The 26,849-nt window shown below is 41.8% G+C and overlaps 1 protein-coding gene across 1 annotated transcript in view; it reads right to left on the bottom strand.

The window, feature by feature from the left end:
* The window catches only part of LOC126236534 (uncharacterized), a 152,420-nt gene extending 126,887 nt beyond the window's left edge, over nucleotides 1-25,533 (bottom strand). Inside the window, exon 1 of the mRNA XM_049945905.1 lies at nucleotides 24,560-25,533. Coding sequence (XP_049801862.1) covers nucleotides 24,560-24,686 — 127 coding nt within the window. The 5' untranslated portion in view covers nucleotides 24,687-25,533. The remainder of the gene's footprint in view (nucleotides 1-24,559) is intronic.
* Between the last annotated feature and the right edge of the window lie 1,316 nt (nucleotides 25,534-26,849).

The following is a 26,849-nucleotide window of genomic DNA, read 5'->3' as shown; positions in this document are numbered from 1 at the left end:
CAGACGGTTTTATCACACTGCCTTTGGATACTCTGGAAATTACCTTTACATCTGTCGATGTTGTTCTGCGATGTATTGAGCTCTACCTGCAAGGAAGTCTTGAATCCTGTCGCAAATCTGCTCGTATTTGTTTCACTAAACGGCAATGCGGGACGGTGTTAAATGCCTTGCTGAAGTCAAAGAACACGTCATCGACCTGAGCGCCATTGTCTACGGTATTGTGGATCTTATGGAGGAACAGAGTGAGCTGAGTTCCGCACGATTTTTACAGAGGAGATTTTCATACTCCAGAAACATCCATCCTCATCTCGGCAGCCTACCCCACGACACCTTCCCTACTCTCAATTTTTTCATTTGCCTCTCCTTAATTGCCAAATTATCCCACACTCACCATTGCTCCTATAACATCTGCCTCTTGCCATGCCAATGTCGCTACACCAGCCGCCACAACACCATACACTAGCACCTACAATGACACCAGCCCATTGAAGGACCTTCCCAGCGCCATATTTTACCCTTTCCAATTCCTCTACCCTCACTCCATCCTCTATTCACAAAAAAAAAAAAAATCCCAGAAGCGCCACATCACAGACACCAGAGGAAGCACTACCACCAATAAACCTCAAACGAACCAAGACCCCGCTGAACAAATGGACATTGCTCCCTCACCTGCACCCTATCCCTCAGCTGTCCACATCTAACTACTCTCCTGCCCTGATCTTCAATTGCTAAACACCAAATCACTCACCTTCGAAACCAAGAAGTGTGTCCTCCACACTCCTATCAACCAAATCATCTCCCTCAAAAACTTGGTTTTTATCGAACCAGCTACTCCCAAATTCCAAAGTGACTTTCTACTCAGATTCCTTCGGTTTCCATTCCACTCTCACCCCATTCACAACAAACCCCCATCCAGACAACTGCATCCTCGGCCGTGCGGTTCTAGGCACTGCAGTCTGGAACCGCGAGACCGCTACGGTCGCAGGTTCGAATCCTGCCTCGGGCATGGATGTGTGTGCTGTCCTTAGGTTTAACTAGTTCTAAGTTCTAGGGGACTAATGACCTCAGAAGTTGAGTCCCATAGTGCTCAGAGCCATTTGAACCATTTTGAACTGCATCCTCCCCACTGTCCCACCACCCTCGCTGCTATGAACTTGGAGCTTGACCCTGAGATAACAGCAGAGGAGATAGTCGCAGAGCTAAGTTCCTATCCTTCAGTATGAATCCATACAAATCCACACCATCCAAAATATGTTCTGTGTCTCCAGTCCCAGCTTCCTCGTCTGAGTATTCACAGCCAATGCTACAGACCCCAAAAATACCTCTAACACCTCCATACTATTGATTGTAAGAAACCTCCCACTGGCCCCCATTGTGAGCAATCCCACTTCTTCAAGTAATGATCCAAAGTAGGTCACTTCTTCTACATCTACAACACCTGCAATGACATTCACTCTACTTATTCTGCCTAGTTCCAGGATAAACCCCCATCTGTCAAACCTGAATCACTGAATTAACTGTGTCTGTCCATTCTATTTACCAACCCAGCCATCCTGGCACCTCCTTTCATCCACCCCCCACTGAAAAGCACATCATCTGTTTCCTTACCATCATTGTCCAAAATATCCAGCTCTTCCGATGACCACAAACCCTTCAGCATATCTCCTTTGTTGCCTACTCAGTATTCCTCCTCAACACCCAATCGCATACTCCCCAAACCATGTCCACTTTTTCTCGACACCCTCTTATAAATCAATCCAACCGTAATCGCCACAGACTGCCTCCTAGTCTCTTACAATAGCGCAACAGAAACTAAAGCATCCTATATCGCAACATCCGCTTGCTACCCATTAATAATCTCCTTTTACACATACCCTGTCCAAATCCAACACCATTATCTTCATCCTCAATGAAACAACCTTTCAACCACACCACACCATATGAACCCCTCCCTATATCCTCAACCTCACTGACAAAACCCCTCCATGGAGAAGCAATTGGTAATCACAGGAGTGTCACCATTCAGCCACAGCCCTCACTCAATAATCCCACTGAGCACCTTATCTTTAACCTCTTCCCCACAACACTGTTACCTATACTGCCATCTTCATCCTTCGTAATAATCCCATCCCCTCTGATTTCCTCGCCCACATTGACTATACCTTTTCCGCCTACACTATTGCTACTGACCTCAACATCTATACTACAGGATAAACCCCCTGCAGAACTCTGGTGGTGGCCTCAGTTTACTTGATCCCTCCAAGTTGATATCATCCCTACCCCACAACACTCATGTACAGAAAGCAAAACCACCCCAGATGTCATCCTAGCATCTCCCAACCTTCTTGGGCGCCTCATTGCAGAGATCCTTAATCCAACTGAAATTCACCACCTACATGCCCTCCTCATCGTAGCGTACACACATCCCTGTCTTTATGTGCCCCTAAGTTGTCCATTACTACTTCTGTGCCAACAGGAATACCTGCTGAGACTCCATTGATACTCAGATTGCAGGCCATCCATAACATTCCAGCAATCTGATGACAGTGCCCATGCTACAGCCTTCCTCCGACGGATATTGTTATCTTCCTACTAAAACCATATATCCTCATCGCAGCACTCTCCCCCTCCCCCTCTCACAAGCTCTACTCCTTCTCTATCCCCGCGCTTATACCACTCCTCCCCATGGACTCATGACCAGGATACACTCACATGTCACCAGCAAATACAGCAACAAATTAGAAATTTACTCAGTGCTAAAAATCGCTGCGACTGGCCCCTGACATGAGGTAATGCTACACTCCCAGTTAACTCCTTCAAGTACTGGGAAGCATTCCACCGTCCTACTGGCACCCATGCCATCCGTAACCACCTGTCCCTTCAAAAAATCACTCCCTTACCAGACGACGTGAGCAAATCCAATCACTTTGCAGCCTATTTCTCCAAATTCTTCCCCGTCTGTGACGACTATCACTTTGAATATTTCCAATTCCCTCCTCACCACGAACACACAGATATTACACTCCCATCCCCAGCACCCTGCTTCAGTTATTTCTGCGTCATACCAGAAACATAATTAAGCACTCCAATCAAAGCACCGGACATTAAACAAGTACTTCAGAGAAAGCGCATCACATCCCCTGGCCATAATCGTACTACCTATCGCCATAACAAAGAATGTCCTATGTCCTTTTTAACCATCCCTGCAAACATATATCACTTTCCCCTCCACAGGTAACACACCCAACTTATGAAAAACCTCCAAAATCCTACATTTCCTCAAACCAAACAGAGCCTTCACTGATACCTCCTCGTACTGCCCCACTAGCTAACCTCAGTGTTTAGCAAGTTCTTCATATTCACCATCTCCTGAACCATCCATGACCCCCCTGCATCAAAACTATCTGCTTCCTATTAACTTGCGTGGCTTTTGTCCGACCTTGTCTCTTGATGATTAACTCTTGAATCTCACCCATCAACTACCCCAACAGCTCAAAAACCCTTAATCGGATATCTATTTCTGTTTGTCTCCTTCAGCCTAGAGAAATAATACAACCATATTTGGCATTCTGGTCTCCTTTCCAAACTCCAGACTTACGCACATCTAATCAACTACGTCAACATTATTCCACACTTCCTCTCTAGGTACTCATCTTACATCCACTATTAACAACACCATTTCCCATACCTTCAACCCCACAAGAACTGAACCCCAAGATTCCGTTTTCTCCTCTCTCCTTTACCTCTTATACACTGCTAATATGTCCAAACCATCTCCTCCTATCCACTTTCATCATCATGCTGATGACACCTCTTTCATCGCTCTCTATCCTATGCTGCAGAAAACCCAATGATCTCCTTAAATCCCCCTCAATCAGTTTACCTTCTGGCATAACCTTCACTCTTTAACACCCTCAAATGCGAAGCCATACTTACAGGATGCATCAACCACACCTTCTATGATTTCTACCTCATCATTTGTAACCATCCCATTCAGCAAACTAACATGTTGAAATAACTTAGATACTCTTCCACTGCCAACTAACGTGGAAACCCCACATACTAACCATCCAACAGAAAGCCCACAACGGACTAACACTACAAGAATTGCTAAATTGCTGCACATGCAGACTACACCCCAGCATTGACCTTCACATGTACAAATCTCTGATCCATCTCATCCTTTCCTACGGAAACATTGCACAGACATCTGTCCCTACAATGTTCTATAAGCCCTTCCAGTTCCTTGAACATCCACTATCTTCCTCACTTTCCACATCTGCTTACCTTCATCACAACGTTTCTTTACCAACTCGTTAAATGCCCATCTATCCTCCCTCCCTCTCTCCTTGTCCCTCACAGACACCCCTACCTTGTCAGCATTTCTAAAAAGTTCTTAGTTCTCAGCATCCCTGCTCTGCTACCTCGCTCCACACCCACCTTTCCTTTCATCAAGAATCTGTCATTCTATTGCAGGTCATTTTCCAGTTTTAGTCAAAGTGCTCTGACGTTGATTATCAATGCCTTTTCTGTCTTGTTCTGCGTTTTTCAAGTACTTTTTCTAATGTTTATTGTTCTTCAAGTGTTTTTAACTGTGCTGTCTGTCCACATTTTCATCGCTGCTTTTAAACTATTCATGAGGACACCATTATTTCTTACATTCTACCATTAGCATCGCCATTAAAAAAAATTTAATTCATGGTAAATATATTACTTTATTTTGTATATATGATCTAATTTAGTAAATAAGGTCTACTGGCTGGAGAGTGTGTAGAATGTAATGCTGCCAGCCGGCACAACCCCGGCCAACATGCAGCGAAGGGTGCGAAATAACGCTAAATAGAAACATACACCACACAACCACTCGCCTTCAAACATATTCCCCTACCATCCACACCTGCATTCTCTCTAAGCTATATCCGAAATTTCTCCAAATCGAATTCTCTCGAAATCAAAAAGTACCAACCAAGTCTCCACATCCAACCAATCATCCCTAGGAAAGACTGTTTTTTGTAAGTCCCTGAACCCAGCTTCCACAGTGACCTCCTCTTCAAAACTGATAGCATTACCTTTAGTGTCAAAGCCTCTATGCCACTACTTACAACAATACTGCATGCCAAACAACCCCAGTGCCCTCACCATCTTCCTATTCCCACTGCAGTGATCAACAAAGTATACTTTTAGATCTCCAATGAGGAAGTGGAATACGAAATGAACAACAAGATTTTCCGGTACACCGAGAGAAAGGAAATCAAAGCTGTTCCTAGAGGTACACAGATTGCGGAGAGGAAGGGGGCGGGACTGGGGGAGGCTTAACGTATTGGGCAAAGGAACTAGGAAATTAGGCGATACTCTTCCTCTTCTTCTTCTTGCGTATGGCCTCTGTAGGACCACGGGTAGCTCCTTCGTGGACAGCATTTTCCTCTACTTCTCCCAGAAGCTCTTCATTCCTTCCCTTCTTCTTTCCCACTATTCTTCGGAGATCTTCTGTGTACTTTCTCCTGTCGGCTCCACTGGTGACGCTCTAATCTTTACCTGTATTGTTCTATGTCGTTGATCTCTGGCATATTGATCGGTGTATATGTGTTCCTCTAATTTTGCTTTCCTTCGACCTTGATCCCCAATTTCAACCATTTTTTCCGAGGTTCAACAAACCACGTAGTTCCTCTCTTTGTCCTCCCTGTTTCACACACTCTCTTCGTCATTTTCTCTGTACTCATCCTAATTACAGCAAACTTTGCCCTTTTTAGTCTGATTTTGCTGGATACTGTCCTCATGTTCCGGTACAGTTCTTCCCTAGGTCTTCGCATCAATCTCTCTCCACTTATTTTGGGACCTAGTATTTTTTGAGTATTTTTCTCTCTTCTTCCTCTAGTTCTTCTGCCCCATTTCTTCCTAGTGTCATCGTTTCAGCAGCATTACCACTCTGAAATGAACTCTTCTACGCAAAAAGAAAAATTATTAATTAATTAACTAACCCGTTCCTTGACTTTTGTCTTTGACAAAGATAACACAGGTACTGCATTAAAAAAACTCTTTTCTGAATTTTCTTTTGCTTAGAGGCAAACGTTATAAAATTTTTACCTGTCTAATACAAACAATCTGTGAAAAAATTCACTACAGATGAACGTGTTTTCTTCGTGGCTGCTGTAAAGAGAGAACGGGTTAGGTACAGGATGAGTTGGCGATTGGAGGTTTCTGCTACTCCGGTTCTCAGAGAACGCTAGGCAAAGTCGTGGAAAACTGCTAGAACTCGCTATGAAGGCGCCGTCTCCCCTAGCAGCTACAATATTCACAGTCGCCGTAAGATTTTCTTTCCTGGAAACACCATCAGAAAGATAAGGTTGAACAACAGTGGCAGTATGATATCTTCTGATTAACAAACTGATCGCTTAGGGAACGTCTTGAACATGCGAGCTGACGGCGAAATATTGCGTGTCGTTCGGACCGTGATAGTAGCAGATTCGCCCAGTATTGATAATTCGCGAAGAAATCACTATGTATTGTATTGCTGAACACACTAAGAGTTTTTAGGAAGGTCCGAGGATCCAACATCGAATAAAGGTTTGTAAAGATATTTACCTTCCCTTTTCCCAGAAATTCAATTTGTATTCTTGATAATCCCGATTACATGTTGACCTCTGCAGTTCAAATTACTTTTATATGCCAACTTATCTTATATCAAAAAGGCACAATGTCGAATCGGCATTTCTTATCTCCCAAACCACTTCGCCATTTTGTAATAAAACAGAAAACCTGCAGCCGTCCTTTCGATGATATTTATTATATAGTTGACAAATTTGGTGATTCGGTACACCATCTTCAGTCTTAACTGACGCTGCAGGGGCGAACTCAAATCGTATATGAGATTTCGTTAGTGGCCAACGTCTATGAACTGGTTTCCGTAGAATACTGTAACAGTCATGTAGTATCTGCTGCAAACAATGACCAACTGACTTGGCACACGAGTCGTACAGAGGTTGGTGTAAGCTGTTGTCTTATACCGTTACACGTTTTGGCGACACTAGCCAGTAACGTCACTGCTATGAGAAATCTTACAGCAACCTGAGTTCATCTTGTGCACCCAGTTAACTGGTAGTTGATGGCTGCAGATACAGCCACTGTTACAGTAGTCTCTGGAAACAAGTTCATAGATGTTGGTCACTGACTGAATCATGTAGGCACGGTAAGAGTTAAATTTCTCAGCGTCAGTTAAGACCTGAAGATTGTATACTGAATCACAGAAACTGGTGGCTATATAAGGAACTAAAACTAAACTCCTTCCGAACAGACCATAAAGGCATAATGGTATAGACCGGCCGCCGTGTCATCCTCAGCCCGTAGGTGTCACTGGATGTCAGTTTCCGAGACCGGGGCTGCTACTCAATCAAGTAGCTCCTCAGTTTGCCTCATAAGGGCTGAGTGCACCCCGCTTGCCAACAGCACTCGCCAGACCGGTTGGTCACCCATTAAAGTGCTAGTCCAGCACGACAGCGCTTAACTTCGATGATCTGACTGGAACCGGTGTTACCACTGCGGCAAGTGGTGGCTATATAACATATAATAAATATCATCGATAGGACTGCCACAGTTGTTCCATTTTATTTTATTTTGAGTCTTCAGTCCTCTGACAGGTTTGATGCGGCCCACCACGAAATCGTTTCCTGTGCTAACCTCTTCGTCTCAGAGTAGTACTTGCAACCTACGTCCTCAATTATTTGCTGGATATACTGGATGTATTCCAGTCATTGTCTTCCTCTACAATTTTTGCTCTTTACAGCTCTTTCCGGTACCACAGAAGTCATTCGTTGATGTGTTAAAAGATGTCCTATCATCCTGTCCCTTATCCTTGTCAGTATTTTCCTCATATTCGTTTCGTCTCCGATTCTGCGTTGAACCTCCACATTCCTTACTTTATCAGTCCACCTCATTTTCAACATTCGTCTGTAACACCACAACTCAAATGCTTCGTTTCTCTCCTGTTCCGGTTTTCCCACAGTCCATGTTCCACTACCATACAATGGTATGCTCCAAACGCACATTCTCAGAAATTTCTTCCTGAAATTACGTTCTATGTTTCATACTAGTAGACTTCTGTTGGCCAGGAATCCCTTTCCGCCATTGCTAGTCTGCTTTTGATGTCCTGCTTGCTCCTTCTGACTTTGGTTATTCTGCTGCCTAGGTAGTGTCCATCAATCAAGATGCAAAGTTTCTCGCTGTTCTCATAACTGTTACTTCTCATTATTTTCGACATTCTTCGACTTATTCGCAATCCGTATTCTGTACTCATTAAGCTGTTAAATTCAACAGATTATGTAATCCTTTTTCACTTTCACTCAGGACAACAATGTCATCAGCGAATATCATTTATATCCTTCCACCTTGAATTTTAACCCCATTTCCGAACCTTCCTTTTATTCCCTTCACTGCCTCTCTGTTGTGCAGATTGAAGAGTATGGGCGAAAAACTACAGTCCTGTCTTCCACCCTTTTTAATCCGACCATTTCGTTCTTTGTCGTCTATGCTTACTATTTCCTCTTGGCTGTTGTAGATACTGTATAACATCTGTCTTTCCTTGTAGATTATCCCTATTTTTCTGAGACCTTGGAACACCTTCCACCATTTTACATTGTTGTGCGCTTTTTCTAGGTCGGGAAGTCCTACGAACGTGTCTTGATTTTTCTTTAGTCTTTTTTGCGATGCCAACCGCAACGTAATATGTACCTCTCTGGTGCCTTTACCTTTGCTAAAGCCCAACTGATCGTAATCTGATACATCTTAGTTTTCTTTCCCATTCTTCTGTATACTACGCTTGTCAGCAACTTGGATGCATGTCCTGTTAAGCTGATTGCGCGATTATTGTCGCACTTGTCAGCGCTTGCAGTCTTCGGAATTCAATGGATGATATTTCCTCGAAAGTGAGGTATGTCTCCAGACCCATACATTGTAGGGACCAACGTGAATAGACATTTTGTTGCCAGGTTCCCCAACGATTTCTGAAATTCTGATGGAATGTTATATATCCCTTCTGCCTTGTTTAATTATATGTCCTCCAAAGCTGTTTTAAATTCTGATTCTGATACTGGATGCCCTGTCTCTTCTAAATCTTCTTGTGCTTCTTCTTTATTCACATGAGACAAGTCTTCCCCCTTATAGAGGCCTTGAGTGTACGCTTCCCACCTGTCTGCTCTCTCCTCTGCATTTAACAGTGGAATTCCAGTTGCACTCTTAATGTTTATTTTTATTACTCAAAGCAGGTGGCCAGTTGAATTACAAAGTTATATTAAAATCAGTCCCAATTCTATATTTGCATGACTGCTCAATCTGACTCTCGAACATACAATATTTTTCAGTGCTTGGTCTGAACCAAGAGTATTATCAGGTAACACTTACAGAAGAGTCCTTGTCTGCTCTCTGTACAGACAGGAATTTGAGTACAACGGTGCCGTTTTTGGATTAGCCACGGGCGCAGGAGGCTTATCATTACTTTCAGACTCTATTTTGTGAGATTTAAAATTCTGGAATGTGCTCTGTTAGTTAGATGATATAATTTATAGCAAAATGATGAGAACCTCTGCATTTTTTTCCGACTAATTCCTTTTGACTAATTTGATGTCCTGTCTCTACAATTTATGGTCTCTAATGCAGTGGTTTCCATTGCCTTCCGCACCCTCATGCTGTTGATCATGGGTGATTCTTCTGCCTTTAGGGGCATTTTCGCATCCCCAGGTCAAGAAAGTGCCCTGAACCTGTGTCCGCTCTTCCCCCCTCCTTGACTTATTATGCCAGAAGTCTTCGGTCGCCAATGCTGTTATTAATCAAGATGTAAGCAGTGATGCGTTTCGCAACCGGGACCAAGGACGTTTTGGTTACTAGACAAAGACGTTACCCCCAGACCAAGAAGGGCAAGTATTATGTTGCCTCCACTTGGCAAGATTAGCCAATAAACAACAGTGTAAGGATAGACCACGAAAGCAGCAAAGCCATCCATCAGTCTCCAGTGTCCAAGCACAAGAAAAATACTGAGAGGTTTTGTCGTCTTGGTGAACTGTTTTCAACATTTCGTCCAGAACTTTGGCGAGTCGGCGACTCCCCCCAACTGAGCCGAAAGGGAGATCATGTTAAGTGGGTGAATCTCAGCAGGCATGATATTAGAAGTATACACTGAGTGTTTTAAATAGCTGTTGAGAGCATGTAGTACAATAACTCTTAATCCTAAACGGCTACAAAACAAGACCATTGCTCAAGGTGGGAGCTAACAGCCGTATGTACCGTGTCATTTAGTCAAACTTCACTAGGACGAACGGAGTATCTCCACCGTCGATCCATAAAAGTAAAACAATAACACTGGGTGGCTGTAGTTAAACATTTTTATCACGTTGTGACACGGAAACTAATTACCGTATGAGTACCAAACTTCGTAGCATAAATGCATGGACACAGGGAAGAAAAATAATGCAGAATCAATGCAATTGAAACACTTTTAATAAGCTGTTACAGTATATCTTACCATTACATACCGTTACCATTACTGCTAGAAAAGAGTCTCAAAATGGCACACATCGGTGTACAGAAGAGTCTGAAAGGGCAGGATTGCATTCTTCATATCAGAACAAAGCATATCCGTAGGTATGCTGCTTACCTCTCTTAATCTGCTGCGCCTCAAATCAGCACATGTGTAAATGTTTCCCTGGTAAACCCTGTCGTTCAGATAGCCCCACAATCAGAAATCACAAGGACTGAGATCGGGTGATAGTGCCGGCCAAGCATTTGGAAACAACTGGCTGATAATTCGATCGTTTCCAAATTTGTTTCGAAGAAGCAGGTGGACTTCATGAGCGATGTGCAATGGGGCCCATCTTGCTCAAAAACTGTTGTGTTAAATCCGTCTCTCTCCTGTGGGACGGGTAAGACATACTGGCGGAGCATATAGCAGTAGCGATGGCCACCTACACTGCACGTCTTTGGTCCTTCAGCGCCATCCTGTTCAAAAAAGAATGGACCAATGACGAACGTAGCCATGAAGCCACAACGTACAGTAACACGTCCACCATACATAGAAATTTCATGCACAGCGACTGGAGGTGAAGATCCCCACACTTAGCAGTTCTGTGTGTCCACCTCAGCCATCAGAGAAAAAGGAGCTTCAACTGTCTACGGGATAGTCCAGGACCAGCCCTTGTATACTTCAGTCCTTGAGAGAAAGTGAAAAGCAAAGTATATACGTCGCTGTGCTTTCTACGAAGCAAGCTGCAGTACGATATGGATCTTGTACAGATACAGTTTGAGAATGGTTGGAAGCACCTTCCGTACAGTGGACCACGGGATTTTCAACTGTCGTCACACTGCACGCGCACTGTCTGACGTTCGGGAATTGCGTGCAGTGATTTTATCAACCACCTGTGATGCAACTTTTCGTTGGACTCCTCCCAGAGCGACGCCCTGTACTCCAGTTGATTAGAAATTCTTCATTATGCTCCACAGAGCAGGTGCAAAAAGATGACTCTTCTGTAATCCTTACAGCCGGCGATATTTTCGAAGTAAAGCTGCAACATTACTTTTGTTTTGATAGTAGAGATTCAAATATAAGGCCCTGCTCCTTTTGTCCACGCTCAAGTTGACACGTCAACTATTACACTGCGACTGGTCAGGTGTGTGGCACTATGACTGATCACGGCATCTGCTGATCATAATTGGAACTGGACGGTGGCGCTGTGGCGCATGGAAATCATGTACCCCATACACTGGACATTAATGCGACCAAGTTTGGTACTCGTATGATAATTAGTTTCCATATCATACGTGTTCAGTTGGGAAAGTTTAATTATAACCACCCAGTATATGAATCGTAAGTCACTGTCCTTACATGAAAGAGAAGTTTGCATGGAACGAGGGTGAGATACTCCATACAAGTTTGTGACGGTTGACAAAAATACTTGATACACATGAATGGCTACTCCAACTGCATGAACTGTTGACGTTGCCGTTGGTGGGGTGACTTGTATGCCTTGGTGATACAGATAGCTGATCCCCAAGAACAACCACATCTGATGGGGATCTGTAGGTGGTCCAGACAAACGTGTGGTTCCTGAAGAGGGGCAGCAACCTTCTCTGTAGTTGCAGAGGCCACAGTCTCGATGATTCACTAATCTGACCTTGTATCGTCAACCAAAGTGGACTTGGTGAGTTGGTACTGTGAACAGCTAGAAGCAAGTGGAAATGACAGCTGAAATTTTTCCCAAGGGAATGCTCCTCTACTGATTCTCTACTGCTCTAACTGATGATAACATCCTCTTGGGTAAAATATTCCAGAAGTACAATAGTGCCCCATTAGGATCTCTGGGCAAGGACTACTCAGAAGGATGTCATCATCAGCAAAAACCGTTTGGCGTTCTATGGATTGTAGCATGCAATGTTAAATGTCTTAATCAGGCAGGTAGGATATATGGCGAAACAAGCGCTGTACCAGTTGCGAGATACAGAGGCCAACGAGTGTGCCGGGACTTACACCAGTTCACTGCTACTACCGCCACGTCATCATAACTCGTTTGAGCGTAGCATACAAAGCATTGAGCCATAATCTAAGAATGAAATTAAAAATTAAAGTACCTTTTCCAAACTTTGGCAACAAATGCTTCAGTAGATTAATGTTAAAATTGTTATATCTCAGAAAGAACAAATGAATATCTGCCACCAAATACATTGCTTTAAGAAAAAGAAACAATTTGCTGTAAATAATAAAGCTAGAAAAGCAAAAACTGTTCATAACGTGAAAATGTGGGTCAAAATCAACTGTTACAAGTCTACACTCGATCGGAGCAATGTTTTGGTGAAAATCGACATTTTACGATACACAGAAGGGGGTAAATATTAGACTGAGAAATATTAAAATTCCTATGAAGCTTCAGTTTGATATAAAAACACTGACAATGTGACTTAATTAAGCTATCTCTAATGGTTTACATGTAATTTACTAAAACCTAAAACTGGAAAAAAGTCATTATTTGTAATACGTTAATTACCATATATATATTAATGATAGATAGTTCTTATTACAGCACTTGATTACATCCACTAAATAATAAAGTTGCAACAAGTTTCAAGACTTTGATTTAAGTAACAAACAATGAAAGGACTCTAAAAGAGGTAGTTCGGAGGTCTTGTTTTACTGTCGATTCCATTTTAAGTATTCCAGCCGGCAACGTTTAAGTGCAATGAAGCTAAGTATTTTTCTGTATTTAAAGCCAATTTAACTCCATTCATTCAGAATAATTACGAAGGTTGTAAATTGACACGCAACAGTGTTATAAAATGTGTCCGAAGAAGTGGCCTTTTAGATTCTTCTACCCGGGCTTAGAGAACGGATGACAGCAGGTGTTCCGTTCGAGCGTCCGTTGCGTCCATATATAAATACGCCCTGGATGCAGTGAGGGAGACCCTTCGCACACAGATATCAGTCTGTTGGCTTCAGTCAAACGTCGGCATACGCTGTCTCTCGGATGACGTCACGGTGAGGCTGCTATCAAATTCGTGTTTTCGGTACAAACAGAAAGTGAACTCACGAGGACTGTACTCCGTCCTCGATCGCTTAGATTTCAGAAGTAACTGTTTGTGTGTCACCCGAAATGTTAACAAAGCCGGGTGGCAAGTGGAGGGATAATTTTCCACTTTTGCGAAAACCACCGGCTCTGAGGTTCGAAAAAGGCAGTGCGTCATCACGGAGCTGCGTGGACCTGCGAGCTACCTACATCATCGCCACAAACGCTGCTGTTGCCTGAATTACGTCGCGACCTGTCGCATCACGTTCGCTCATACTACGCGCCTACATCGTTCTTCGAGGTCAAGCAATTACGTTAAATTGATGAGAATGGTTCCGTCAAAGTTATAAATCTGAAATACGACTGTGATTTGTTGAAAGTGGAATCTGAAATGAGTTTCATTGTTACTGCAGTGTTAGAACCATTTTCTGATGACGAAATAATTGAAGTAGAGGTAAAAGAAAAATCAGAATACATAGAGTTATTAGACAATGAAATTTACTTCAGTATTTCTGAAAGTTAGCCAAGTCATGGAATGCTAGAAACGTCTTTAAAACCGCTAGAAATGCCAAGCGGCAATGTAGAGGTGGCAAATTGGATGCAATTACAGTTTGCTAAACTTGAATCGCATTATAAAGAACTGAACAGTAAGACTGAATCCAGTAGTAAATTGATGCTAGCCACCATGATGTGAAGTCACATTAGGGCATCTGCGAAATACATTGGTAGTAATTTCAAAAGCGAAATTAGCGAAGTTAAGGAAGATTTCAAAGTTGGAAGTGAACTTATGGAAGGGGGGTTGTCGGAAAGAATAGGCAATGAATCCAGGCTTTGCTCTAATCGATTTGAAGAAGTAAGTACTAAAGTACATGTTTGTCAAAAACATATTAAGAGAGTAAAATCTGATTGTGTGAAATTATATGAGGATCTTGATATAAGATTTTATGATGGAGTGTAAGTAGTAGAACTGCAAGTAGAAGACCTACATTCTAGTAGTACTAACACAGAAAATAGAATAACTTGTTGCAGTTCTTGTAATTCTACAAGGTGCATTCAAGTTCTAAGGCCTCCGATTTTTTTTCTAATTAAGTACTCACCCGAAATCGATGAAACTGGCGTTACTTCTCGACGTAATCGCCCTGCAGACGTACACATTTTTCACAACGCTGACGCCATGATTCCATGGCAGCGGCGAAGGCTTCTTTAGGAGTCTGTTTTGACCACTGGAAAATCGCTGAGGCAATAGCAGCAAGGTTGGTGAATGTGCGGCCACCGAGAGTGTCTTTCATTGTGGGAAAAAGCCAAAAGTCACTAGGAGCCAGGTCAGGTGAGTAGGGAGCATGAGGAATCACTTCAAAGTTGTAATCACGAAGAAACTGTTGCGTAACGATAGCTCGATGAGCGGGTGCGTTGTCTTGGTGAAACAGCACATGTGCAGCCCTCCCTGGACGTTTCTGTTGCAGTGCAGGAAGGAATTTGTTCTTCAAAACATTTTCGTAGGATGCACCTGTTACCGTAGTGCCCTTTGGAACGCAATGGGTAAGGATTACGCCCTCGCTGTCCCAGAACATGGACACCATCATTGTTTCAGAACTGGTGGTTACCCGAAATTTTTTTGGTGGCAGTGAATCTGTGTGCTTCCATTGAGATGACTGGCGCTTTGTTTCTGGATTGAAAAATGGCATCCACGTCTCATCCATTGTCACAACCGACGAAAACAAAGTCCCATTCACGCTGTTGTTGCTCGTCAACATTGCTTGGCAACATGCCACACGGGCAGCCATGTGGTCGTCCGTCAGCATTCGTGGCACCCACCTGGATGACACTTTTCGCAATTTCAGGTCGTCATGCAGGATTGTGTGCACAGAACCCACAGAAATGCCAACTCTGGAGGCGATCTGTTCAACAGTCATTCGGCGATCCCCCAAAACAATTCTCTCCACTTTCTCGATCATGTCGTCAGACCGGCTTGTGCAAGCCCGAGGTTGTTTCGGTTTGTTGTCACACGATGTTCTGCCTTCATTAAACTGTCGCACCAACGAACGCACTTTCGACACATCCATAACTCCATCACCACATGTCTCCTTCGACTGCTGATGAATTTCAATTGGTTTCACACCATGCAAATTCAGAAAACGAATGATTGCGCACTGTTCAAGTAAGGCGAACGTCGCCATTTTAAGTATTTAAAACAGTTCTCATTCTCGCCGCTGGCGGTAAAATTCCATCTGCCGTACGGTGCTGCCATCTCTGGGACGAATTGACAATGAACGTGGCCTCATTTTAAAACAATGCGCATGTTTCTATCTCTTTCCAGTCCGGAGAAAAAAAATCGGATGCCTTAGAACTTGAATGCACCTCGTACTATATATCTTGATCCTTCAGTTGACACCACTTTCATCAGATGTCGTCAGTTTTTACGTTTTTATCCATAAAAACAAATTCCCCATTGGAGTTCTGGAATGATTATGAGGATGTTTTACCTAACGCAGGGTCGGAACGAGAGAAAATATATTTTTCATAACAAGAAATTTGTCGGCATATACTCAGCTTACGTAATAGAAAGAACTCTTTCTGATTTTAAAACTGCGTTTCTTAATGAGTACTGGTCACACAACAAAGAAATCAATGCCTTGAGAGAGTACTGGGATGGTAATAAGTTTTCTCCAGGTCATGAGGCAGTAAAATATTTCTCTAGAAAGTGCATTTCACGGCGGTCGCATCTGACAGAAAAGATGAAACCGGAAATGATTATCATGAGACTAGGAGGTAAGCTGCCTTTCTACCTTCAGGAAAGAATCATCTCCGTACCTAGAGATATGTGGATAGGTTCACTGAACATTTGTAGCGAGTAGAAAGAGTAGCTGCTGCTGAGGAACAGGTGCAAAACAATAACAGTCCTTCTAACAATCATGTAAACAGCAGAAATAATGACAACAGGACGTTAATGTTGGAAGCATGGAGGTTCAGAATACAATATCAAATTATCGTGGTCGAGGCCGTGGTAGAAGAAGAGGGGTTAGACAGCTACCTCGTTTCCGCAATAATTATTATGACGAAGGTAGAAATGAAAATAATGCGCATTGTCCTATTTGATTCCGCGTGAGGGAAAGTAGCTCCCGTCGATGAGGAAACTTAAGCTCACCAGGCGGAAACAGTAACACAGCCAGTAACGAAAACACAAATCACAATCAGTCTTCACACGCATACAGATAAGAAATAAGAACAGACAGTACCAGTGATGAGCCAAGTCAGTCTCATTATATAGTTGACAGCATTATGGACAAGGGGTCAAGGAGGAAAAGGCAAACGTTATAGATAAAAGGGAGGAAGGAATGAACATGTTTGAACCAGATAAGGACGAAGATGACGTAAAGCCTTACTTCTCCGACAATGCTGACAATTTGAAGGCTAAAGTTTCAGTAGAGGAAATAGATTCTGTTTTACAAGGTTTTGAGGAGTAGGAGTTGATGGATGAGGTGGGCAGCAATAATAATGAGGTCATGGAACCTAGTAGCTCTATTGACTCGGACAATCTGTAAAAGCCGACGGTAGTTTTACAGATGACAATGCTGTGCTCAGAGGTAGAGAGTAGTATAGCTGACGAGCCGCAAACGAAAGTAGAGGGAATTGTCAAGAGCTCTGATGTAAAATTGGTGGACATGTTGGAAAAGGCAGTTGATACTGCAGACATTGATGATCCCATGAACATAACTGTGAACGTACTTGCAACTGAACTAAATTACTTTAGACAGAAACAGACTGAAAAGGATTCATTAGAAGATGAAACTTCCTGACGGATTAAAATTGTGTGCCTGACCGAGACTCGAACTCGGGACCTTTGCTTTTCGCAGGCAAGTGCTCTACCATCTGAGCTACCCAACCACGACTCACGCTTTGTCCTCACAGGTTTACTTCTGCCAGTACCTCGTCTCCTACTTTCCCAATTTACAGAAGCTCTCTTGCGAACCTTGCAGAACTAGCACTCCTGAAAGAAAGGATATTGCGGAGACATGGCTTAGCCACAGCCGGTGGGAAGTTTCCAGAATGAGATTTTCACTCGGCAGCAGAGTTCGAGTTCGAGTCTCGGTCCGGCACACAGTTTTAATCTGTCAGGAAGTTTGATATCAGCGCACTCTCTGCTGCGGAGTGAAAATCTCATTCATTAGAATATGTTTGTGAGAAAGCTGTTCAGACTAGAATAATTCACCCAGTTGTAAAAACTAACGTCTCAGGAGTAACATTGCGTTGTCTTCTTGATAGTGGTAGCGAAGCAAGTGCTTTGTCCCAAACATCCTTTGATTCTATTCTTAATAAGAATGAATTAACTGTCATGAAAGTAAGTGGTTTAAGAATAAGACGCGCTACTTGAAAAGTTTCTAGATCAGTACAGCACGAAGCAGTGACAAAATAATAAATCATCCTTGTTCAATCGTGCTCGGTTTAAGTGTCGAGATATTATTAGGTACAGGTCTCTTAACAAGTGAAGAGCAGTGAAGAGTTGATTTTGATCAGAACCACTAAGTGTTAACATTAACTGATGCTCAAGTAATTAAAGAACCTTTCACCGAAATTACATAGTAATATTGAAGCAAGGAAAGCCTATTACGGTAATGAGGAATAAGGGACACTTGAGGAGGATACTGAATTGGGTAATAATGTGCAAGATGCTAATGCAGAAAGGAACTATATCCAAGTAGAGACAAAGGCAAAAGGTACAGTCAACAAATCGAATTTCTGATGAACAGAGAACAGAATTAAGGGATATATTAACCACTCACCACAATTTACTTTAAATACGCCTAATAAAGTTAAAGGATATGTGTGCCCTTTCATTGTAAAGCCAAGGCACGTATTTTTAAGAAACCTTACCAGATAAATGTTTCATGAAAACAAGCTGTTAAAAGAGAAATTCAGCGGCTGTTGGCATGGGGTGACATTGAACAAGAAGTTAGTGAATATTATAATCCTGTTCTTGTTGTGCCCAAGCATGACGGAGGCGCTAGCAAAATGAAATTGTCATAAGGAAGAGTTACCGTCCCCAAAATATGCAGAAACTGATACAAAAGTTCCGAAGAGTTAGGCATCTTACATCTATTGAGATGACTTGTGGCTATTGGAATTTGCCCCTGCCGAAAAGGCACGTCAGTACACAGCTTTTTTGTATGAAGGAGTGTCCCACCGTTATAAAGTAGTCCCATTTGGATTAAATATTTATATGTGTGCTTTTGTAAGAGTAATGGCTCACGTATCGGGACAGGAATAGTTAGATGAGGTAACTACTTATGTAATGATATAATGTAGGCAACTCCCACATGAGAAGAACATATCCGTCTACTAGACACGGTGCTAGAAGCTATAGAAAAAGAAGGTATGAAATTAAAGTTAAAAAGACTGAGTGTGTAATAGACAAAATTTTTTGTCACGAAATTAGCAGGGGAGGAACATTACCTGATCCTTCCAAATTACCCGTTACTGAAAAGTCTAAGGTGCCCGAAAATAAAATGTAGCTCAGGTCAATGTTCGGTTTATTCGGATTCTACCGCCGTTTTGTTAAAGATCACTTGTTTCATACACTTCATTTACTGCACTTTTTGAAGAAGATTAACCCTTGGGTTCGGACGAAAGAGTGATAATCCGCTTTTGAAGAAATTTAGAATCTGTTTGACGAATTGTCTGGTGTTGTTTCATCCAAATTTTCCGAATCCCTTTCACACGTTAGTTGACGCAAGTGGTTATAATATTGCAGTAGAGGTGTTTCAAATCTAAACAAGAGTCGTTTTCGAGTCGTTCACTGCAACATTCTAAGCGTAAGTATGGAATATCTGAATTAGAGGCTCTGGCCGTCGTGTTAGGTACGTAAAAGTTTGAGCATTGTTTGTTCCGGCACAAGATGATAATCTATAGTGATCACAAGATTCTTACGTCTTTAAAGGCTTGCAAACTGAGACATCTAAGACTAGCGAGGTGGGTTACGTGCTTTCATGCAGTTCTCTCTTGAGATTAAATACATACAAGGGAACAACAATATAGTAGCAGAGGGACTATCAAGAAATGCTGAGTTAGGTAAGGGATCAGAAATTACGTTAGCAGATCGGAATGAAGTGTGCATGTTCGCTATAGATGAACTCAAGGAGGAAAGTGCATTGAATAAGGAATGCAAAAACTTAAGAGAGGAGCAAAATGAAGACGATCAGCTGAGGTCAGTCAAAAGCCATTTTGGAGTTCCTAACAATCCAAAGGTAGCGCAGTGTTATCACCTACATATTGAAATCTTATTCCGAAGAAAAAGTTAGATTCAGCAGATTAGAGAATATATTTTCCTTCATAACATGTGGATCTGCTGACGGATTATGTGCATCTACTTTATGCCCATTATGGGTCCAACAAATGCACTGCTACGTTAAGAAAGTCATTTTCGATAACATGCGTTGCAGAGAAGGAAGAAGGCCAGCATTCTGTTTGATTGTTACATGGTACATGCAGTAAATAGTATAGTGCAGGGAGACATGCGCAATGTAAAACCAAGTGAAACCCTGGAATTATGTGCACCCGATATTTTTGACCCCCTCCCGACACCTAAAGGAAGATGTACCAATGTGTTTGTGGTAACTTATGGTTTTAGCAAGTACTTCAAACACTATCCAATAAAGAGGGCTAATGCCAAAACGCTGGCAGACAAGTTGGAAAATGACTGTTTTGGAAAAGCTGAAAAGCCGAAGAGTCTCTTGTCGCATAACGGTCCTCAATTTGTATCTGAAAAATTTAAGGAATATGTACAAAAGGCCGCAATTCGCCATATAAGGATCTCGGCGTATTTTCCACATGGAAATATGAACGAGCGATTAATGAGTGAGGTAGACCGACCGTATAGGACTTACTGAGACAGGAAACATTCGACATGAGCCGATCATATCAAAATCTTTTAAGAAATCATCAACAATATGAAACACGATGCCACAGGCTTTGCTGATTGTGAACTAATGCTTACTCAGGAATCCCACAACATCCTTTCAAGCATGCTTGATTTTCCAGTCCTATCTCAAAGCTCTATAGATGAGAAGAAGGAACAAGCTAGGGCAAACATATGTGAAAGAGCTTTGGATAGAAGAAGAAGGCATAAAGGAAAAGCTTTCCCCATTAGTTTTAGCACTGGTGAACTAAAGAAAAATCTTAGAAAAATTCAGCAGAAATAAAAAATTTAATGCATGTTTATCAAGGACCATTCAGGATAGTAGATAAGCCTCATTCAAACGCATACCGTTCAGAATACCCGAAAAGTAAGAAAGATCTAGGTCTACGAAACACTGTAGATTTGAAGCGATTCAGAAACGATAGCAACTAATTTCGGTAGGGAGTCTGACACTTTATGGCAAATAAACAGTCTGGCGTCCTGTTTTCCATTTCAAGTTTCATTCTTTCTGTCATACCATAGCAAATAAGGAATATTATGGAAAATATGTCTTCATGTTGTACATATGCTATTAGTTTGTAATCCTTTCCAGTGAGCAAGAATGATTCCCAAAAATGACAATAACCGAACAATGATTTACGAGAGAATGTGAGAATTCTAAATGTCAAGATAACAGTGGACGATTTTTGATCACCAATTATAGAAAAATAATGGCGAAATTAAATAAATACTGAAAGATATCCACTAAAATTGATTAGCTACTCTGAAATACGGAATACTTTGCTTTAAGGGAAGTAACTGAACCTGAAAATTTCTGAAATTATAAACTCGGCATCAATTAATAATTTCCATTTTGGAGTAAGGTTGTCTGAAGGTAGGAAAGGGTACTAAAACAGTGCCACTAGAGACAGGAATAACGTTTTGATACTAACTAAAAGAGATATGGGGAAGTGGTGCGAGGATCACACCAAAAGTATACGGAAATAATGAGGTCAGTAGGCTGATGGAGATGAAACAGGGAAAGAAGTGTGGAAATAAATCGATAAGGGTAAACGGAGAGAAATAGGAGTAATGAAATCAGTAGGCTGGCATATGATTTGAGAAGGTGGAAAATTGATGACTAACTCCCAAACGTCTCGTAAAAAAGGTTTGAAAAACGCGTTATCTTGCTTAAGGCAGACGGTCAATTAACAGATAAATACAGACAACGAAATACAGGTACGAGTGTGTTAAGAAACGCAGGTTGTAGGGTATGGAATGTAATAATAAAAAAAGCTTTCTAATTTTATGTACAACAAAGCACACTAAGTGCTACTGAGAAATGAATTTTTTTGCATACTAACCCATATGATAATTGAGCAACAAGTTGATAGACCTTACAAATTTTATTCAATTTTCAAAGTAAAGCATCATCCAAAATAATAAAGTAAATTGCGAAGTATCCCAAAATGTAACTAATAAAAGGAATTCTATGTTGCATTTCATAGCATAATAGTTATGGTTAAAAAAACAAGAGAATAAAAACTGCAAAGCTTGTAATTCAATAATGAAGTAAAACGTTACAATTTTATGAGCTAACGTATTGCCAATAATAATTTCTAGAACGTTAATAACAATTTTCCAAATACTAAATTAAAAATAGAGGAATACTTTGTGGTAACTTCCCAAAAGCTTTTTTTTTAAAAAAAAATAGATGTAAAATAAATTGTAGAATGGGTTTGGTCCTCCCTTAGACGTAAGCTTAGAACAAACACTACAAGCCGTAGTTGAAAAGGAAGTGCAAAGGACCTGATCTACAGTGAAGCCTTCAATTAGTCTTTGCTAATCGAGAAGGATATCACAGTAACTTCCCAATCTCCACCTGTAATATTCTACTGAAAGTGGTTCGTATGGACTCCGTCTTTTGTACCTACGATTGTGATTAAATGAGTACTTTAAAACTAAATGTTCTTGTTTTTCTCTTTCCGATAAAGACTGAAAAGTCTAAATCAAAAAACCGAATTTGTAATAATCGAAAATTTTATTTTATGTTTCTATGTAATTTACATACATAATTTGTAAAAATCCGTTATCTAATGTTTTTCTATGAATATACCGGTATATGTAGTTATTGTTTGAGTGTAGTATTAAGGAAAATTTCCCAACAATTAACTTCATTTAAAAGATGTCAACTATAGCTACATCCCTTGTTTCTAATATTTAATTTTGTTAAAAAATGTTTTTGTTTACAAAAGTTAACGTGGGGCAATGTGTCGAAACAAGCACCATATCATTTGAGAGAAACACAGGCGAGAGAATGTGCTGGGACTCATCCCAGTTCACTGCTACTAGCGCCATGTCTTCATAACGCGGCTGCGCATAGCATACAAAGTATTATGCTATAATCTAAGAATGAAACTAAAAATTAAGGTAGATTTTCCAAAACTTTGAAATCTCAGAATGACCCATGAATGTACGTCACGAAATACATAGTTTTAAGAAAAACACAAGTGGCCCTAAATAATAAACCCAGAAAGCCAAAAACACTTCAGACTGCGCAAATGCATGTCAAAATCAACTGTTACAAGTCTCGATTTGATCGGAGCAATATTTTGGTCAGAAGCGGCCTTTTTACGAAAAATTTAAGGAGCTAAATATTAGACTCAGAAAATTGAACATTCATATGAAGCTCCAATTTGATGTACAAACTTTCTTCAGGAAGCTACCTCTAATACTCTGTAAGTAATTTACTAAAAACTAAATAAGGAGCAAAAAGTCTTTACTTGTAATAACTTAAGTGTTACTTATATTATTGGTAGAAAGTTCTGATTACAGCACTTGACTACATCAACTAAATAATAAAGATATGAAACTTTCAAGATGTTGATGTAAATAACAATATATACAAGGACTCTTAAAGAAGTAGTTCAGAGGTGATGTTCTACTGCAGATTGCGTTCTAAAAATTTTAGCCGGCAAAGTTTAAATGTAGCCAAGCTAAGACTTCTTCTGTGTTCTAATCCAGTCTAATTCCATTCAAATAAAAATTACGAAGATAGGAAAGTGATATGCAGCAGTGTTATAAAATAGCGTGTGTCAGAGAAGGCGGCCATGTAGGTGCTTCTACCTAGGCTTAGAGCGAATGACGGCAGCTGTTCCGATTGGCCGTCCGTTGCGCCCATATACAGGGTGGTCGGAAATTCCCGTTACAAACTCAAGGACATGTAGAGGGTAGTGAGTACAGAACATTATGAATAGGAACCCATGTCCGGAATAGTATCGTTTCCTTTCTACTACAGTTTCAGTTCAGATGTGTACGTCGTCAACGTCTGCTTGGGGCATGAGAAACGTCTCAGAGTTCCTTGTCCTGGTATGCAAGAGGGTAGACACGATGACGTGTACAACGTCAAACGATGCCCAGATGTCACTTATTGTCCGCTTTGCTGTGAGCATGGAGGTAAGAATAAGGGGAGTTGGCGCTACGTATCCCAGCCGTACTATGTTTTGAAGTCATGGGGGTGTGGCTCGCTGCCATGACACTCTGACCAAAACACTGCCAGTGTGCTATAGCACTGCGTGTATTACAGTCGCTAATTGCACCATATACGCATGTAACGTCATCAGATTGGTTGTTTCAAAGTTTTTGATTAAAATAAAATCTCGTAAAGGCGATATTCCGCGTTTCTTCTGATTAAAAATAGTTTTTAACGTAATATTACGAATAGCTAGTCTTCAATGTAAACGATACAATTTTGTTAAATCAGTAATAAACGTGTATCACAAACTAAATAATAGAAACTGAAAACTAAGTTAGCTATACCCTCCCTCCAAAGCCCCATAAATACATCTTGTTTGTAATACGTACTGGGACATTTCAGTTACGTTACACTGCTGGGAAACACTGTTCATTACCACCAATATTTACTGAAATACGGTACATAGAATGGCAAATCTACACAGTGTCCTGTTTAGGCCTATACTTTACGCCAGTTAATGTAGTGTTAGCTTTTAATTTGGTACATGATGAAGACGAAGTGAGTTACAAAACACTTCGATTATCGACGATACGTACGTATTATACTGAAACGTAAACTTGACAACTAATAACTTAATTCTTTGAATTAACATACCTTTTGCAAATGTTTTGGGTGTGTAGGGAAAACTGATGGTACAGCATTTTCTCGGAGCCTTACTGTTGAAAGGGAAGTTCGGTCTATGTCCTCTTCTCGGAAATGCTGAGAACATACAGTGCTCCATTTAGACGCACGCCAATTCTTCCTCCTCACGGCATTCTCCCACAGAGCTTTCCGACTTTCATTTTTAGGAAATCTGAAATCATACAGGAGAAAAACGCGCTATAGTACAAGTACCGATGTAGCACACGTTCATTCACAATGAAGTTGTAAAATCACACTTAACAAGACAACTTACACATGAAATGTTATTTCCTTCGATTTCGCATCACAATCAGAACGAGTCGTACATCCGAACACCACACAAGTCACCATAATAGCGCAAAATCCTTCCAAAAGCGAGCGACAAACCTAAGCACACAAGTTTACAGCAGCAATGTTTTGGTCCGATTGAGATGGCTACCCTCGGCTTCACATAGCTTCGCAGCTGTGACGTCACGGCGTCTCCCTCTATTCCATTGCTGTGAGACCGAGTCAATCAATACCTGTGCATCACCGATAGAGGAAACACGGTGCAGTACACTTTTCCGGAATTCACAGACATGCTCCTTGTGCACGGCGAAGCTGGAGGTGACGGAAGAGATGCTAGTCAGTTGTACCAGGAACGTTTTCCACACCGTCACACTCCATCGCACAAACTGTCTGCCCAAGTTACAAACGGCTGCGAGAACCGGGTACCTACACCGCGAGGAGGCAGGACTGTGGTGCTCCATGGCGACGCCGCACTCCCGAATTTGAAGAAGGTGTACTGCGTCGCATTGAAGATAGCCCGTCAACGAGTTCGCGAACAATTGCGCGTGCAATGGCTGATAGTCACAGTAACTTCTTGGGCATCCTGCATGAGTAACTATTACATCCGTACCACTTACAAAGGGTACACGCTATGGGTCCAGCAGACATTCCACAACGCGTCACCTTCTGCACATGGTTCCAGCACCGTTGCATCGACGCGCCCCTGTTTCCACGTCGAGTTCTCTTCACAGATGAATGTAGGTTCACAAGGGATTGCGATCTGAATGCTCGAAATAGCCAATTCTGGGTGGACGAAAATCCTCATGCCACGCATGTTCAGGGATTTCAAGACAGGTTTGGAATTAACGTGTAGGCAGGTATTCTGGACGGTCATGTGATTGGACCATACCTCCTTCCATCCAAGATCAAGTGTCCCGCATATTTGGTCTTCCTACGTCACGTAATGGACCCGTTCTTGGAAGCTGTGCCATTGAATGTCCGCTAGGATATGTGCTTTCAGTTTGATGGAGCACCACATCAATTTTCACTGGCTGACCGGAGACATCTCAACAGACGGTATAGTGAAAGATGGATAGGTCGTGGTCGTCCAACCGGATTTAACCCCTATGGACTACTTCTTGTGGGGTCGTATGAAGAGCCTAATTTATGAGACAACTGTAAAGACGAAGATCTGCTGGCACGAGTTCTGGCCGCTGCACAAGACATTCAAGAGACACCGGGTGGGATGGAGAGAGTGTACCAGAACTTGCATCGGAGGTACAATGTATGTAACAACGCTGGTGGTCGCCACATCGAGCCGCTGTTGTATCGGTACGTTGCGGCTGGTACCGTAGATGCTGGATTCTGGTTTTTGTCGACCAATGTAAACCATAAGGTGTAAGTTGTAATGTAAATGCTTAAGTAATAACGGTACGAGTCAATATTCTTTTCAAATGGATAGCAACAATTGTGCTGGGTCACGCCTAAGTACATTCCTCAGGTGGGTGTGAATGAGATTATCATCTGCATTGAAACTGTCGTAGAACGGAAAGATACGTTTCTGGTCGTGGGTTCCTATTCAAAATGTTATGTACTCACTGCCCTCTACATGTCCTAGAAGTTTGTAACGGGAATTTCCGACTATCCTGTATAAATACGGACTGGAGGCAGTGAGGGAGACTCATGGCACCCAGCAATCAATCTGTTCGCGTCAATCAAACGCTGGCATACTCTGCGTCGCGTGTGACCTCACAGTCAGAAAATAGAAAGTGAACTCTCGAGGACTGTACATCGTCCTGGATCACTTAGATATCACCCTTGACGTTAACAAGTGGCGAGTGGTGAGATAATTTTCCACTTTCGTGACGAGCAATTAACTTTCCTCCCCCCCCCCCCCCCCCATGAACCATGGACCTTGCCATTGGTGGGGAGGCTTGCGTGCCTCAGCGATGCAGATAGCCGTACCGTAGGTACAACCACAACGGAGGGGTATCTG

The sequence above is a fragment of the Schistocerca nitens genome, chromosome 2, assembly GCF_023898315.1.
Source record: "Schistocerca nitens isolate TAMUIC-IGC-003100 chromosome 2, iqSchNite1.1, whole genome shotgun sequence".
NCBI lineage: Eukaryota > Metazoa > Arthropoda > Insecta > Orthoptera > Acrididae > Schistocerca > Schistocerca nitens.
The sequence above is the reverse complement of the archived record's forward strand: the minus strand, read 5'-3'. Positions and strand labels throughout refer to the sequence as shown.